Source organism: Petromyzon marinus, chromosome 34, assembly GCF_048934315.1.
Source record: "Petromyzon marinus isolate PM22_M1 ecotype Great Lakes invasive population chromosome 34, UKy_Petmar_22M1.pri1.0, whole genome shotgun sequence".
In the NCBI taxonomy this organism is placed as follows: Eukaryota; Metazoa; Chordata; class Hyperoartia; order Petromyzontiformes; family Petromyzontidae; genus Petromyzon; species Petromyzon marinus.
The window spans coordinates 6,206,708-6,221,679 of record NC_133700.1 but is presented as its reverse complement, the minus strand read 5'-3'; the positions used below and the strand labels follow the sequence as shown (position 1 = coordinate 6,221,679).

The following is a 14,972-nucleotide window of genomic DNA, read 5'->3' as shown; positions in this document are numbered from 1 at the left end:
GAAATGACAGCTTCCCGCTCCCCCCCTCCTTCGCAAAGCATCCACCGATCAAAACGAATCTCATTTAAAATGCATTGAATTCATCAACGCTCACAAGCAACATCCCGGAGCCCTTTGTGGCCAGGAATACATTGTTATACACACGGATTATTATGTTTTCTTCCCCACTTATCTACCGAAATAATGCGCCGGTGCGCCTTATCTGCTAACGACACAATTTCCGCGCTGAAATGTGTGCATCGCGTCTCGCGAGTTTCCGCCAAATTTAAAACGACAACGTGGAATAACGTTGCAGAGGATGGCATGCGACTGTGGTCCCGTGGCCTTGTGGCCTTGTGACCTATGACATGCTTCTTTATGGAATCGTGGGGATAGCTGGAACAGGCCGAGCTCAGATGAGATCGGTGTGATGGGGGCATCTTTAACAAGTGGAAGACTTGTTCAGTTTGCGGAGATTCGTATTGGGAAGCTACGACAGGTCATGCGTACTACCAACTCACACCTGATCTACAGAATGCACCCGATCTCGTCACGGTGGCGTGATGTTAACTATCTCGCCTGGTATATAGGTAGTCGCGATTTCGATTTCGACCCTGACGCCTGCTCTATGTTTGAGGATTTTTGCATGTCCTCCCCGTGGTCACTTGTATTTTTCTCCGGGCCCTCCGGTTTTCCCCTCCACATTTAGAAAGGCGCATTTAGAGTTTTCAGCTGATTTAATTTTCCACGCGATAAGCCACTTTGTTGAGCTATCATTTGTGACCAGGTCGCTTCTGAAAAAGAGCTATATAGCTCAGTGGGCCTTACCTGGTAAAATAAAAAAATAGTTTTAGTTTGTAACCCAAAAGCTAGGCTGCGTGGGATGGTACTTGGACTGGTGGACCACGATACATGAAATAGGTACTGTAGGCGGCTGTGGTGCTACGTTGTGTGCAGCAGGGTGCAGTACGGCAAAATGCACGTGCATGATTGTACTGAGATTATATTCTCTGAAGGCTGTGCTACCTGCCTTGATGAACATGCTCTGAACAGAGTGGTGAATTATGACCCACATGCAGGGCTGGATTAAGATTTTGTAGGCCCCTGGGCTACAGGTACTGTAGGGCCCCCAAGTAATATTTTCAAAAGGAAAACAAAGTTTAAAAAAAAAACTAACAGCAAATAAAATTCAGCATTCAAAAATGTAATAACTTTTCACTGAATCTCTGGAGGCCCTCCAGCTGGTGGAGGCCCGTGGGCTGCAGCCCCGAAAGCCCCGTGCCTTAATCCGGCCCTGCCCACATGGCATGGGGAGGCCATCATCTAGCAGTGGATTGACATAAGGACTGAACATCTACATGATGAAAATGAAGATTTGTGTGCGTGCATGCGTGCGCGTGTACGTATATTTGTGTGTCTGTGTGTGCTCCAGACTTTGTAATGAGAGGATACCTTGCCCACCTGCTGTCTCCTGGTCACACTGGGGAATCTGGTCAGACTGCACCAAACCGTGCGATGGGGGGTTCCAGGTGCGACGTCGGATCTGCCTGCACGGGAGCCACTGCCCCGGCTGCGACGTGGTACGCTCCGACAGAAAAAATCCCGTGTGCTCGTACAGCACACTCACTGCGCGTGCGGCGAACCGCGCACTCCCTGCCACTTCTCCCCACCCACCTAGGCACTCTCCTTCTCACCGTTCACCCAGGGCCCCCCCCCCCCCCCCCGAATGACTCAACATTTTAACCGCACACGGATTGCACGAACGTGTGACTCTCGACCTTTTTGTGTCGCTTCGACCCCGTCGCCCCCCGCCGCCGCCAGTCGCACCGCGCGTGCAACGAGGAGCCGTGCGGGGAGGCGCGCGCCCACACGCCCTGGACGCCGTGGACCACCTACAACGCGAGCGGCGACCGCGGCGACCGCGGCGACCGCGGCGACCGCGGCGACCGCGGCGACCGCGGCGACCGCGGCGGCGGCGGCGGCGGCGCGGGCCCCGTCGGAGCGCGCTGGGAACGGCGCTTCCGCTTCACCTGCCGCGCGCGGGGGGTGCCGACGGCCGACGGTGTCCACGTGGGGCACGCGCGCTCCGAAACGCGCTACTGCCCCGCCGGACTGCCCGACGCCTGCCCGACCGATCACGGTGAGGGCGAGTGGCGGAACTGGCATCGGCGCGCGGCGTGCGACGTAACCGGTGTTGGCCATACATGCCACTGCCAGGACCCTGCTGAAAAAGGGGTCTTCGGACTCGGTACGTCTCTAAAGAGCGTTACTTTTCACGATTTCGCTTTTTGCCAGACACGGCCCTCGCAGTTTCGAGGTTTCGAGCCCGAGACGTGGACGCGGGATGCACCCATGACAGCGTAACGAGCGTGGATGCAGGGGGTGCCTTGCCGTCCCCTCACCCCCCTTGGTGGCCAAAGCTACAAGAAGGGGCCCCCTTGACAGCCACCAGGAGATGTGCTCTTTGGGTCTTTCGGTAAAGTCACGTAGATAGGTTCAAAGAAAATCATTCGTGCAGTCACGAAAGCTTTAAGTCAAGATTTAACCATGAGATGTGTTTTCAACAACCGTGTATAAGAACAAACACTGATTTAAAACGCGGTTTAAATTAATTCGAACGAAAACACTTTCATTTACTTTCCACGTTTTATTTTAATTTTATTAAAGCGGTAACGTTCGGCTTCCCGCAAATTGCACATCGCATGTTTGTTTCTATGTTGTTGTCATCACAGTGTAACCAAGTAAACAAGCACAGCTATAGTGGCTGCTTTTTTGTGAAGACGGAGTGGCCCTACAGCATTAAATGTTCGAGACCGTGAGCGCCATGATGTGATTAGGCAAGGGAAGCCGCGAGATATAAATAGCCTAGGTGCAACCGTGCGAGACGAATCAAATATTGGGTCCCCATCTGACCAGATTGCTGCATCCTCCGTGCTGGTAATGTAGTCACTACAAGATTTACATTGAACTGCCCATATAGGACTCACCACTGTGATCTCTACATTGTGTCAAGCTTAACATCTCTTAATGTTCGACGGCTTGTGCACCAGATCTTATTTATTCACGATGTACTTACAAAAAAATCCGCAGCCTACCTGCTGGATCTCCTCTCTGTTTCAAAGAACAAATTTTACCTCAGGTCTTCGCTCATTTACCAGCTTCACATTCCCTATTGCCGTACAAAAACCAAAGGAAGGGCCTTTGCTATTGATGCCCCCAGGGTCTGGAATGCTATTGCCAATAAACTGCAACTTGAATCGCTACCAATGAGCTCTTCTCTCAAAACTGCTCTGGAGGAGTTGTACACCCCTAGCTGCCACTGCTATTCATTGGCGTAAAATAAAATAAGATGTTTGACTCCGGATGACGCTGCAAAGTATTATTTGTATTTTGTTTTAGCTTGCTGATCTTAAAGGTGCATTGAAAAATTTGATACTCCGACTGATGCTTCTGTTGTTATGGAGTAACTCATGCAGCCAGCTATGGCTCTAGGATTTAGTGTTACATGTTATTTATGTAGTTTATTGTAAAAATTCGGTCACAGTCCCTGTGATCACTGTTGCGTTGCAATTATGGCTTTATTTTTTTGGTGATTTCGAAAAGTTTTTTGGTTTGGACATGTTTATTTTGTTGTAGTATGGAGTTAGACTGATGGCCTTAATCAAAGTTATCTTGTGGTTGTTGTTGTTGTTGTTTGACTTGCATCCCACTGGGATTGTTTGCACACAGCGTTGGTGTACGGTGCTTTTTTTTCAGGAATATTTTGCTGTTTTTTTTCATGGATTTTCTGTTTTGCACAGTCACATAGTCACTTTAAGATGTTTTTATTGTTCGTGTTTTTTGTTTGTTGTGGTTGCACCCGATTCAAGAGCCGAATGGCTCACAGGGCTATACCAAAATAAATAAACTGAAAACTGAAACTATCCTCATTAATAATCATGAGCGGGCGACGTCACTCCACATGCCGCACCCCTCCCCAATGACCATTAGCGGGTGACGTCACTCCACATGCCGCACCCCTCCCCAATGACCATTAGCGGGTGACGTCACTCAACATGCCGCACCCCTCCCTCATTAATAATCATGAGCTGAACAATTCTTCTATTTAATACAGTGATACCTTGGTATACGTCGTTAATTCGTTCCAGAAGGTAGGAGGACTTATACCGAAAATGACGAATACCAAACGAATTTTTCCCATAACAAATAAAGGGAAAAGAAATAATCTGTTCCAGAGTATAAGAAATGATATTTTATATGGCATATTATACATTAATGGGGTTGTATAACATAATTTAGACACAACGTATTACTAAAATGCATACATACATTAAAATAAATGCATAAATAAATTAAAATAAATTGAAATAAATATAACATTTAACATCACTTTACCTTGCTGAGAGGAGTTGAAACACGTGAAAATTCACGGAGAGTTATAGTAAAGGGGCGTGCACTGAACGATATCGACTTTACAGGCAGACTGAGGAGCGGCGCTTTGTCTCAGTCGTGAACGGGGTATGCGCAGGTAAGCGGGGACTCAATCCCGACCCAGACAAGTTCTAGCAAGCGCGTCGTATCCCAGGCAAGACGTCGTTTCTCAAGACATTTTTTTCTCGTTAAAACACGACCTATACCAAATTCGACGTATTCCAAAGCGGTCGTGTATACCGAGGTTTGACTGTATTTCAGATTTACTCAAATATACACCTGTCCTTGGACGGGCAAAAACAGCTAGTACACTATATTGTCTCCCAGGGTTATTTATGTCTACAATTCAAAGGGCACTCCCTGCTTTATCTGAACTCTGCTGCATTGCGTTTTGCCATGGTGGCCTGCATAGGGGCTTGTTAGCGGCACAATTTTGTTGGGACATCAACAACGGTGATTGTCCTAAGGAGGGAGCCGTCATTCATTGCCATTGGAGTGTTGAATTTCCATCATTGGCTGAGCACCGTCAATGGAGATTAGTTCTCAAATTGGTGTACGAACAAATACTCTGTCACTTTCAATATCGCTCGCGCCGACGTTTTGAATACCAATGGTGCTCTCTCTATCTCGCTCGCTCTGGCTGGCTGGCTGGCCGGATGAATTTCCGCCTCATGAGTCTCTGTCCAGATTAGTTAGCCAGGAAATTGCTCCAGTCGATGGTGCTGCGGATTGCTTCAAGTGGTTCACCGTCTGTTCCGCGGCGCGGTCAGTGGTTCCACAGTCGCACGCCGGGACGTTATTTTCATTCACGCTCTCTTGATGTGGTCGCAGCGCCGGGCGATCTGCCGTGAGATGGGCGGTTTTGGATCAATGTGGACGACCATTGTTGCTTTTGTGCTGGAGATTAAAGCCTACAGGCTCCCTCAGTTTGGTCTACCACCAGGTGGCCATCCAGGGCCACCACGGTGGTGAGATGTTAACTACCTGATGCATGTATATTTGGAGTTTGCACGTTCTCCCCGTGGTCGTGTGGATTTTTCTCCGGAGTCCTCCGGTTTTTCACTCCACATCTAGAAACACGCGTTTGGAGTATTTTACTGGTATACATGTCCACGTGATGAGCCACTTCCTTGGGTTATAATTTGTGGCCAGGTAGCTTCTGAAAAAGAGCTACGTATATCTCTCTTCTGTCATCTATCACATTCCTGCGGAGGGAGCTGGTAGGAACGTTGGGTTGCTCGGTCAATGGCCAGGGTCAACGGTGGCACCACGTGGTGTATTCCGCAAATGTGCCCGACTGTGAGGGCGGGCACAAGCCGGCGTGAATAGATTAAACGTTGAGTTTTATAAGGGCACCACGGGGTGACCAACCCCTCCCCGCCCAGCCCCACCCCTCCCACCCCCCACCTAGCCCCACCCTCCCCACCCAGCCCCTCCCCACCCTCCCTACCCAGCCCCTCCCCACCCTCCCCACCCAGCCCCTCCCCACCCTCCCCTCCCCACCCAGCCACTCCTCCCCTTCCTCCCCACCCAGCCCCTCCCCACCCAGCCCCTCCCCACCCTCCTCTCTCCACCCAGCCCCACTCCTCCCATTTTTGGATGCACGACGGACGGACACAATAATCCCCTGTAGCCTGGTGTAACCAGGAGGTTCCTACCAGTAATATTTCTATCTTGTCTACATCTCTCTTATTTTACTCCATCTCTCTCTACATCTCTCTCATCTGTATCTGTCTCCTCCTATCTCATTGCAGCTCTATCTGCTCTTTCATCTCTCTGAATCTCCGTCTCTTTTAGAAACCTCTCATCCGTTGTCGCACAGAGAGTCTTTAAATCGAAATAGGGCCCCGCTAAAATGATTTCGACTTCTGGACCCCGTTGAATTGGTCAGCCCCACCAGCATGCCCAGATCCATCGCCATTTTATTTCTGCGAGTCTCTTGAGGCTGAACGTGAAATCTCCTATTAGCACAGTAGGCTCCATACGATGCGAAATAAGTTCAACATACATACTGCTCATAGACTAATACTACCCATAGACTGAACACTGCACCTCCTATAAGCACGGTTGGCTACATACGGTGCGAAAGAAGTTCAACATACATATGTACTACACCATACACTACATACTACACTCCACTATACACTGCTATACACTACGCTATACACTACGTTAGTATACACTACACTACTATACTAAATTGAAAACTAATTTCTTTAGAACTGCTTTTAGTGTTTAGTTTATTGTCTTACCCCCTTCCCACACCTCCGAATGAGCACGGTTGGCTATGTACGGCGCGAAAGAAGTTCAACACACACACACGCGCACATCCCACGCAAAAACCGAATCGTTGTCCCCCGTGCAGGCGCGGCGGACTCGAGGTCCCCTCTCCAGGGCCCCGCCACGGCCCCGTGGGCCCCATGGGCCCCATGGTCGTCCTGCTCCGTGTCGTGCGGCCGGGGCTTCCGCGTGCGCCGCCGCGCCTGCCCGCAGCCCGACTCGTGGGTCAAGGGTCAGGCAGCGTGCGCGGGGTCACCGGAGGAGTACGAGGAGTGCGAGGAGAAGCCGTGCCAGGGTGAGGGGTGTACCGCGCTCGCGGACGAAGATTCCCCCACGCATAGCCTTCACATGCAGCACCTATGAAGGGAAACAAGGCACAGGAGGGGGTGGCTGGCCGGCACCACGCCCAGCCGCCTTTGTCCCCCTGGTTGGCAATGTTTACAAATGGCGCCAGGTGCGCCATTTGATGCTGAGTCGACCTAGGGGAGGCCCAAGACTGGTTTTAGATAATCGTCACTGGTGTTGGTCGTGAGCGGGATGCGAACTCGGGTCGCCAGGTTCGCAGCGCAGCGTGCTCACAACCGCCATTCCCCGCACTCTACTCACACACGCAAATAACCTTGAGATGTGTGTAGACACAATGCATTTATTGAGAAGGTTATTGTCATTGCTCAATATCGCTTGCAAAGATGATCATGCTCATGGGTATATTTGCTGATGGGATCGCCGGATGGGTATTAAGTGGAGTGACGGAGCGATGTGTGACGGGAAGATTCCGGCCGGGTTGAAGGGGAAAGTATATCAGACAATGAGAGCAACTCCGATTAGCGTGAAAGAAGTTCAACATACGTGCATACATTGGCTTTCGGTACCTGAATGTTGCACCAGAAAAAACAGGGAGGAGCAAGATCGTGGGCGGGGCTGGGTAATGTCATCGGCATCAGCAGCTGTGTGGTGCTGGGCGTGGCTTGTAGGGGGTTGCCCGCCTTCAAGGAGGCAAGATGCCGGGGCCGTTGGAATTTTTAAAGGGGCCCCGAGTGATCGAAATAAGTCGTCGATCGCAATATTTAGCCACTGCTCGACTTGAGCGGTATAAATGGGTGCACCACAGTTTAGTCGATCAGCAGGGCCGCGTGTGGTGGGGTAAAGTGTGGGCGCTCCCACCTCTTCCAAGATGCCTGGCCAGCATGGAAGAGTAGGCCAAATGCCCTCGGGTGGGTTTTCTCTCGTGGAAGCCAATCCGCGAGCAGCGGTGTGAGCAAGCAATTTCAGGGCTGCACCCCCCAATGTACCCTGATCGATGAGTCCGTCCAGGCTCTTGAGTGTAAAAGTCTCCGCTGTTTTTCGCTGCCTCGGGTTGCCAGGGCGCAGCTTCTGGTGCTCCTGGGGTCCGTGGTCTCCGTGCTCGCCGTCGTGCGGAGCGGGCTGGCGCGAGCGCTCGCGGACATGCGAGGGGGACCACTGCGTCGGCGAGAGGGTTCAGCGCGAGGGATGCAACAACCACACTTGTCCAGGTGGGTTCAGGTGAGTGCGGCCTCTCGGGGCTTGCACGGCCAAATGTCCTCTGTTTGTTGCCACAAAAACGCGAGCACAATGCGCCGCTCGACATTGGAGGGGAACTAAAACTCCGGAAAAAATTCGAATTCGGTGCGACGGGACCGTACGTCTGAGGGGGGGAAGTTGGACTCGCTGCCCAAACCAAGCAGGGTGGGGGGGGGGGGTCCCAATATCCTTTTTAAAGCATTCCGGCCACGGTGTGGAGCCACGAACAAAAACATCATCATCATCATCATCGAGGACCCGACCGACCGTGGTTAGTGACCGGGATTCTCTCTCTCTGTCTCATGATGGCTGTGGACCGCGCTGAACCGCACTTGGACGCAGAACGGGAGGTGCGCGTCGTACACGTTCCATAATTGGAAAATCAAGAATCGCCGAACTGCCACTGTGGCAAAGCCCAAACCATCAAACCACGTGATATGTCACTTCGTTTGAGCTATCATTTGTGGCCAGGTCGCTTCTAAAAAAAGAGCTACATCGCTCAGTGGGCCTTACAGTACCTGGTAACGTAAAAATAGTTTAGCTTAGTTTTACCCAGCCGCGTCACGCTCTTCCTAGCCAGGAGCGCCGCTCAGCTGTCTGGAACCCCCTTCCCAATTTCCGTCAGCATTGCTAACAGCACCTAGGGCCCAGTCCACGTTACTTCCTTTCAAGGCCCCGTTCCGTCCCCCTCCCCCTCCTATCCTCTCCTCCTCCTCCTCCTCCGGTGAACTTGACGTGCTCGCGGGCTCCCAGAGGCGAGCTGGTCTCAGTGGGGCCCGTGGGGAGCGTGCGACATGGTGCGTCGCCGCCAGGCTCGCGCGAGGAGCTGCTCGGGCGAGCGCCTCTCGGGAACTCGCTGCGCGGGGAACGCGACCGAGACGAGGGCCTGTGGGGGCACCGCTGTCCCACCTTCAGGTGGGCCATCGTCGTTGGGCGCAGACACTCATTTTTTTTTTTATTCGAGCTGGTAATGGGGTTTCTTTGCAGTGCCAAAGTCGTTGGTTGTCCGTCAGCTCCGAACGGTAATTATCACCTGTAGTACGATACGGAGCACGTATCCCGCCGGAGTCGGGATCCAGTTGTCATATCCGAGGTGGAGCACTCAGTTCCCAGTGACGTTGATTGATGTTCCAGCAACTCGCAGATTAATTCCAATCACTCGCTCACTAGCGGTTCAGTCACTTCCTTGTCACTCTTCGATTGCTACTACCGCAGTTGCTCTTCTCTTGCTACTACCGTAATTACTCTTCTATTGCTACTACCGTAATTACTCTTCTATCGCTACTACTGTAATTACTCTTCTATCGCTACTACCGTAATTACTCTTCGATTGCTACTACTGTAATTACTCTTCTATCGCTACTACCGTAATTACTCTTCTATTGCTACTACTGCAATTACTCTTCGATTGCTACTACCGTAATTACTCTTCTATGGCTACTACCACAGTTACTCTTCTCTTGCTACTACCGCAGTTACTCTTCTATTGCTACTACCGTAGTTACTATTCCCATGAACTTCACTCATTCACCTCTCCACCGATGCTGAAGAATCGATCCCCCGCACTGACTGTTGCATCTCACCCACACCGAGTTCATCCATCGTCGCACTGCATGTCACAACAACAACAACACACCCACCCACTCCAGTTATGCGATATACGATAACTCTTTTTCAAAATTGGACCATGGCATTAACATCTGTCCCCATCAGCCCTCTCTGGCGTGTTATTCATTCGTATTATTCTTGTTGCTGTTGTTTTTCAGCCACAGAATTTGACGCAGCGGTGAATGATGCCCAGTGTGGCGGAGGTAAGAGAACAGTCCCGCAAATGAGCGGAATCGCTGGAAAAAAAACGTTGGCAACCCCACAAAAGCTCACTGTCCACAAACGAGGTCCGTCGTTGAGACCAAGATGGATTAAGATGCATGAGAAAAGCTCGTCGTTACGTTCATTGTGCAGCCATCTATTGTAGATTGTTCCTATGAAGCTAGCAGGGGGTTATCTTAACATATACATACGTAGGATCTCAACGTTTTCAAGGATAACCTCTCAGATGCATTTGTATATATTTTTATTAGCCCTGCAGGGAAACTCTGCGCTGCAGTGTAATTAAATAGCTGGGGACTGCATCGGCATTGATGCAGAATGCAGTGTTTGTTTGTGTGTGACGATTCAATGTGTTAGTGCATTTCAATGCCACAATTCGATTCAAGAAGATAATTCCTTTTCTTATTTTTGCCGTGACTCATTTGTATTATGTGTCGTTTGCTCCGTCTCGTTTGTATTGTTTGTCGTTGTTCCACCTCGTTTGTATTGTTCGTCGTTTGTTCCACCTCGTCTTGTTCCACCTCGTCTGTATTGTTCGTCGTTGTTCCACCTCGTCTGTATTGTTCGTCGTTGTTCCACCTCGTTTGTATTGTTCGTCGTTGTTCCACCTCGTTTGTATTGTTCGTCGTTGTTCCACCTCGTTTGTATTGTTCGTCGTTTGCTCCGTCTCGTTTGTACAGCTTTGTTCGCTCTACTAGCCTAAACGTAACATCAGCATACATTTGTGGATGAACATTTAACTTGTTTACCCAACGAGTCTGAAGGCTCTTTTTTTCCCAGAGGGTCCAACCAATTTTACGCAGGAGTGGGGCCGAAGTTGAGTAATGTTTTCCAACATTTCTATTGTAAAAAGTTTCGTTTTGGGGTAGATCGCGTAAATACAAAAATGTGGCGATAAATTCCGCCACTGCCCAACACAGCCGATTAGCAAGACTTTGTCACGTAAACCAACAGGTGCCGATCAGTTCCTACATCAGCTGACCGGTGTGCAGGAGGGTAAACCCACCCAGCGTTGGCAACCCGGAGAGGCTCGCACGCGCCGCTGTTTCACGTCGCGTGCTCGGTGCGCTCCGTGCCGCCGCTGCGCCAGGCTTAGGCACCGTGGAGCTGCTCGCCGTCGGCGCCGGCTGCGGCGTGGCCTCGGCGCTGCTCACGCTCGCGGCGCACGCCGTCTGGTCGGCTCTCCGCCCGGGGTGCGGGGGCGGCCGCTCCGAGCCGGCGGGCGCGCAACCCCAGAAGAACCCGGCGCCGCTGCGGACGATGTCGCGCGCGGGCAGGGCGGCGCGGGGCTCCTCCACGGCGTCGCCCTCCTCCTCCTCCTCGTCGTCGTCGTCGTCGTCGTCGTCCGCCTCGTCCACCTCCTGCCGCTCGGCCGAAGTGCTCAAGGTGCGTGGGGTCGCGCGGCGACCGCTGTGGGCGACGTGAGTCTTCTAGGACCCTGTTCTTAGCTGCGGCTCGGCCTTGGCGCCGGCTACGACTGAGCCGGCTCAAAACCGTGCTTGACACGAGCTGGTTTTGAGCATGGTGCCGAGGCGTGCTAGATCGTGTGGATACAATGACAATTATTAACCATAACACTCTTTGTAGATATAATGACAATTCTTAACACTCTACCACCCGACAGAGAAAAATGTAATCAAAGCGCGCGAGAAGTGAGCTTTGTTAACGCCTGACGACGCTGGTTGTGGCCTCCAGCGAAATCTCGCGGAAAATTGTCGAGTAAACTCGACTTTCAGCGTTTCAACATTATACCTACACAACGATCTAACCCAAAATAAACTAATTTTTTTAAACTGGCTTAAATAAGCTCACAGGCATAAATGTATCCCGACAATGTATACAGTTAAGCAGGAAATCATTGTGCGCGTGCGTGTGTGCTGGCGCTTTCACGTGAACGTGTGTGCACGTGTGTGTCTTCGTTAGTGCGTCAATGTGCAAGTTGTTTGATATGCATTCATAGTTAGCGGTCACGGTGCTTTGTGCACTGCGCTACGAACCCTTCTGATAATGTCGGCGGCGGGTGGTATCAGAACTTGTTCAAAGCCTCTCGTAAATTAACTCGGCCATACGTGAGTACCTAGTGCAGTTTGCAGACATCATCACTGCAAACACGAAGGCGGCTGGGCATGGTACGAGCCACTCCATCTCTCGAACGGCACTTGCTCCAGCGGTCCGTATGGCTATAATGAGGAATCTTTGTGACCGTTTACACCCAGGCTCTCAACAAGTTAAACGCCGAAGCGGACGAGAAGGAGAGAGCATCATACGTGGAGCGGCATCACACCATGCAAGCCTTCACAGACGACTACCACTCCTGCATGAGCCTCTACCAGCAAAGCTGAGGCAATGCACCAACTGTCCCAACAACAGACTTGCTGACTGTCCGTCTAGTCGAGACTATTGTCTGGCTGCGTGATGGATAGTTGACAGGCTGACGTCCTATATGGATGACTGGCTGGCTATTTGGATAACTGGCAGTAGGGGCAGATCCCCAGTTGCCGCTGTGATTACCCTGTGTCAATGGCCAATATGGGAAGAAGAAGAGAAAAAAACAGTCCAAAGAGTAACCGGTGTACTCGCGCTGGTTATGTTTGATATCTCGACGGGTGTCTGTATCATAGTCACCTGCTATGACTCAGAGACAGGCGGTTCTGAATGTGGAAATAAAAGAGGCAGCTAATAACATATACACTTGTTCCTCCTGGAAAATCAAACTGACGGAAGCGCGTCGGTGAAATGTCACTATTTAAAAGTAGACCCCTCCCACGGCTGTTGCCTGGCATGAGGTTTTTTTCTTCTGACGATCGGAGCTCCAGATGGACTTTGTTTTCTTCCTTAAACCTCACTACTGGAATTGTGGTCATAAAAGATATATATAAAAAAAAACTATATTGTAAATATTCTATCATCTCTTTTACCTTTTGTTTTTTGTAAATAGTAAAACTTACAAATTGTAGCATTTTCATGTGTGTGTGTGTGTTTTTTGTTTCGACAACTTTGTGAGTGGCTGTTGAAGGGGAAAGGATTCACTGCCACCCAATCCCACCCCCAACCCTGGCGATTTTATGAATTTGCTTTAAACTCAAAATGCTATTGTTTTTTGTATTACACTGTGGTGAATGTTGGAAGACGTGAATACATTACATGTAAAAAAAAATGTATAATTTACAGCCCTATGTCAATACATTTTATTATTATTTAAACTTTTTTTTTATTTTACAAGGTAAGGCCCACTGAGCTGTGTAGCTCTTTTTCAGAAGTTACCTGGCCACAAATGATAGCTCACCGAAGTGGCTTATCACGTGGATATGTATAGCAACCAAATATTCTAAACGCGTGTTTATTGGAAATGGGAACAACCGGAGGACCCGGATAAAAATCCACGCGACCAAGGAGGGAACAATGCAAACTCCAAACATACAGGCGTCGGGGTTGGGATCGAAATCGACGACCTCCTGCATACCTGGTGAGGTAGTTAACATCCCGCTACCGTGGCAGCCGCCGCTGGATGGAGGCCTTCCAATGCCATGTTGGTCACGGCGGTAGTTTGGCCATACTTTACCACGCTGAGTTGGTGAAGGTGGGAGATTCATTATTGCGTTGATGTATCTGATGGTAGCCGTGGCCGGGAATCAAACTCTGGTTGTTGGATTCACAGTGCAATACATAGATACGAATCGAATTTTTAAAGAAATATTTTGTTCGCGTGATTCAATGGCCGCTTCGTGAGCTTAAGAATCAAATCAGTCGATTCATCATCCGTTCCACTCCTCGCGGCTCGGCTGCGCATAATGAAAGTTTCAAATGTTGCGTGCGAAATGATGAAACCTCTCAGAGTACAACACCGCAGCGATGATTCACTGTATATAATATAATTGTGTTTTTTTATTTTATTGTGTACGTTTGTTTACCGATCATTTACATGAAACCGTTGAATTTTTTGTGCAAGGTTATAACAAGGCAGTAGAAAGTATCCGCTGTTATTGTCTATCACGTTCTTTTACAAGTACGATTCATTTTGTGTTTTCTGTGTCAAGAATGCATCATTAAAGTGTCCGGCGCATTATTGTACAACGTCTGTTATTTTGTCATCAGGGCGACACACAGGATTCAATCAGACTGTGCGGCTCAAGCTCTTTGTTTGCACACATGCAGTGATGTTAATTCCACATTCCCATGAAAGGTTTCAATTTAAAGTGAATACCAAAACAAATTACAATACCCTGATGAGCTGTTCAGTTAGTTCCTTTCAAAAACAACAACAACCACAACAACGACAACATACTTACGATAATTACGAGTTAAACCATAATATAATTTATCCAATAAAGTATTGCTCAGTTTTTTTTTCTCCCAGGAGGGTCTTGCAAACTGGATATTTGTCCAACAGCTCTTTAAAGGAGTATTTTACACATAGAAGGAACCCCAGAGTTCCTGGAGAAGATCCACACATACGACGCGAAAACACTCGCAGGTTCGCACAGATGGGTTCATGATCCACTTGATGTACTGCCATAGCCTGGGCACCTCACTGTCCAGCGAGCTTGACAGTTTCACAAATCTACATGGACAACACTAACCCTTCCCTCTAATGTTTTTGGATCAGAGGCTTCGGCCACTACGCTCGGCCACAGTGCTGTGCGTCGTCTAAGGAACTTGGCACATTAATCAATTATATACCGGTAGTATGTAAAATACGTTTAAAAAAAATGTGCTGTAAAATTTTTTTTTCTTAATAATAAATTGTGCGATGAAGAAGGACCTTTGCCCCAAAATGGTCGCCGATTCTATATATTGATGCAACTCTCTCATGAAACCATGGGGCTTCTGCGCAACCGAACAATGTGCTTGTCATGCGAAACAAACCACGGATCACCTGAGATGCCCAGCAGTACCACAGTGCACTCCTC

The 14,972-nt window shown here is 49.7% G+C and overlaps 1 protein-coding gene across 1 annotated transcript in view; it reads left to right on the top strand.

Annotated features, from left to right (window-relative positions):
* LOC116948629 (semaphorin-5B-like) overlaps positions 1-14,126 on the top strand; it is a 40,946-nt gene extending 26,820 nt beyond the window's left edge. The window contains exons 15-22 of the mRNA XM_032965500.2: positions 1,412-1,559; positions 1,801-2,119; positions 6,776-6,985; positions 8,055-8,204; positions 8,986-9,147; positions 9,999-10,043; positions 11,153-11,448; positions 12,279-14,126. Of these exons, the coding sequence (XP_032821391.2) occupies positions 1,412-1,559; positions 1,801-2,119; positions 6,776-6,985; positions 8,055-8,204; positions 8,986-9,147; positions 9,999-10,043; positions 11,153-11,448; positions 12,279-12,404 (1,456 nt within the window). The 3' untranslated portion in view covers positions 12,405-14,126. The remainder of the gene's footprint in view (positions 1-1,411; positions 1,560-1,800; positions 2,120-6,775; positions 6,986-8,054; positions 8,205-8,985; positions 9,148-9,998; positions 10,044-11,152; positions 11,449-12,278) is intronic.
* The last annotated feature ends 846 nt before the right edge of the window (positions 14,127-14,972 follow it).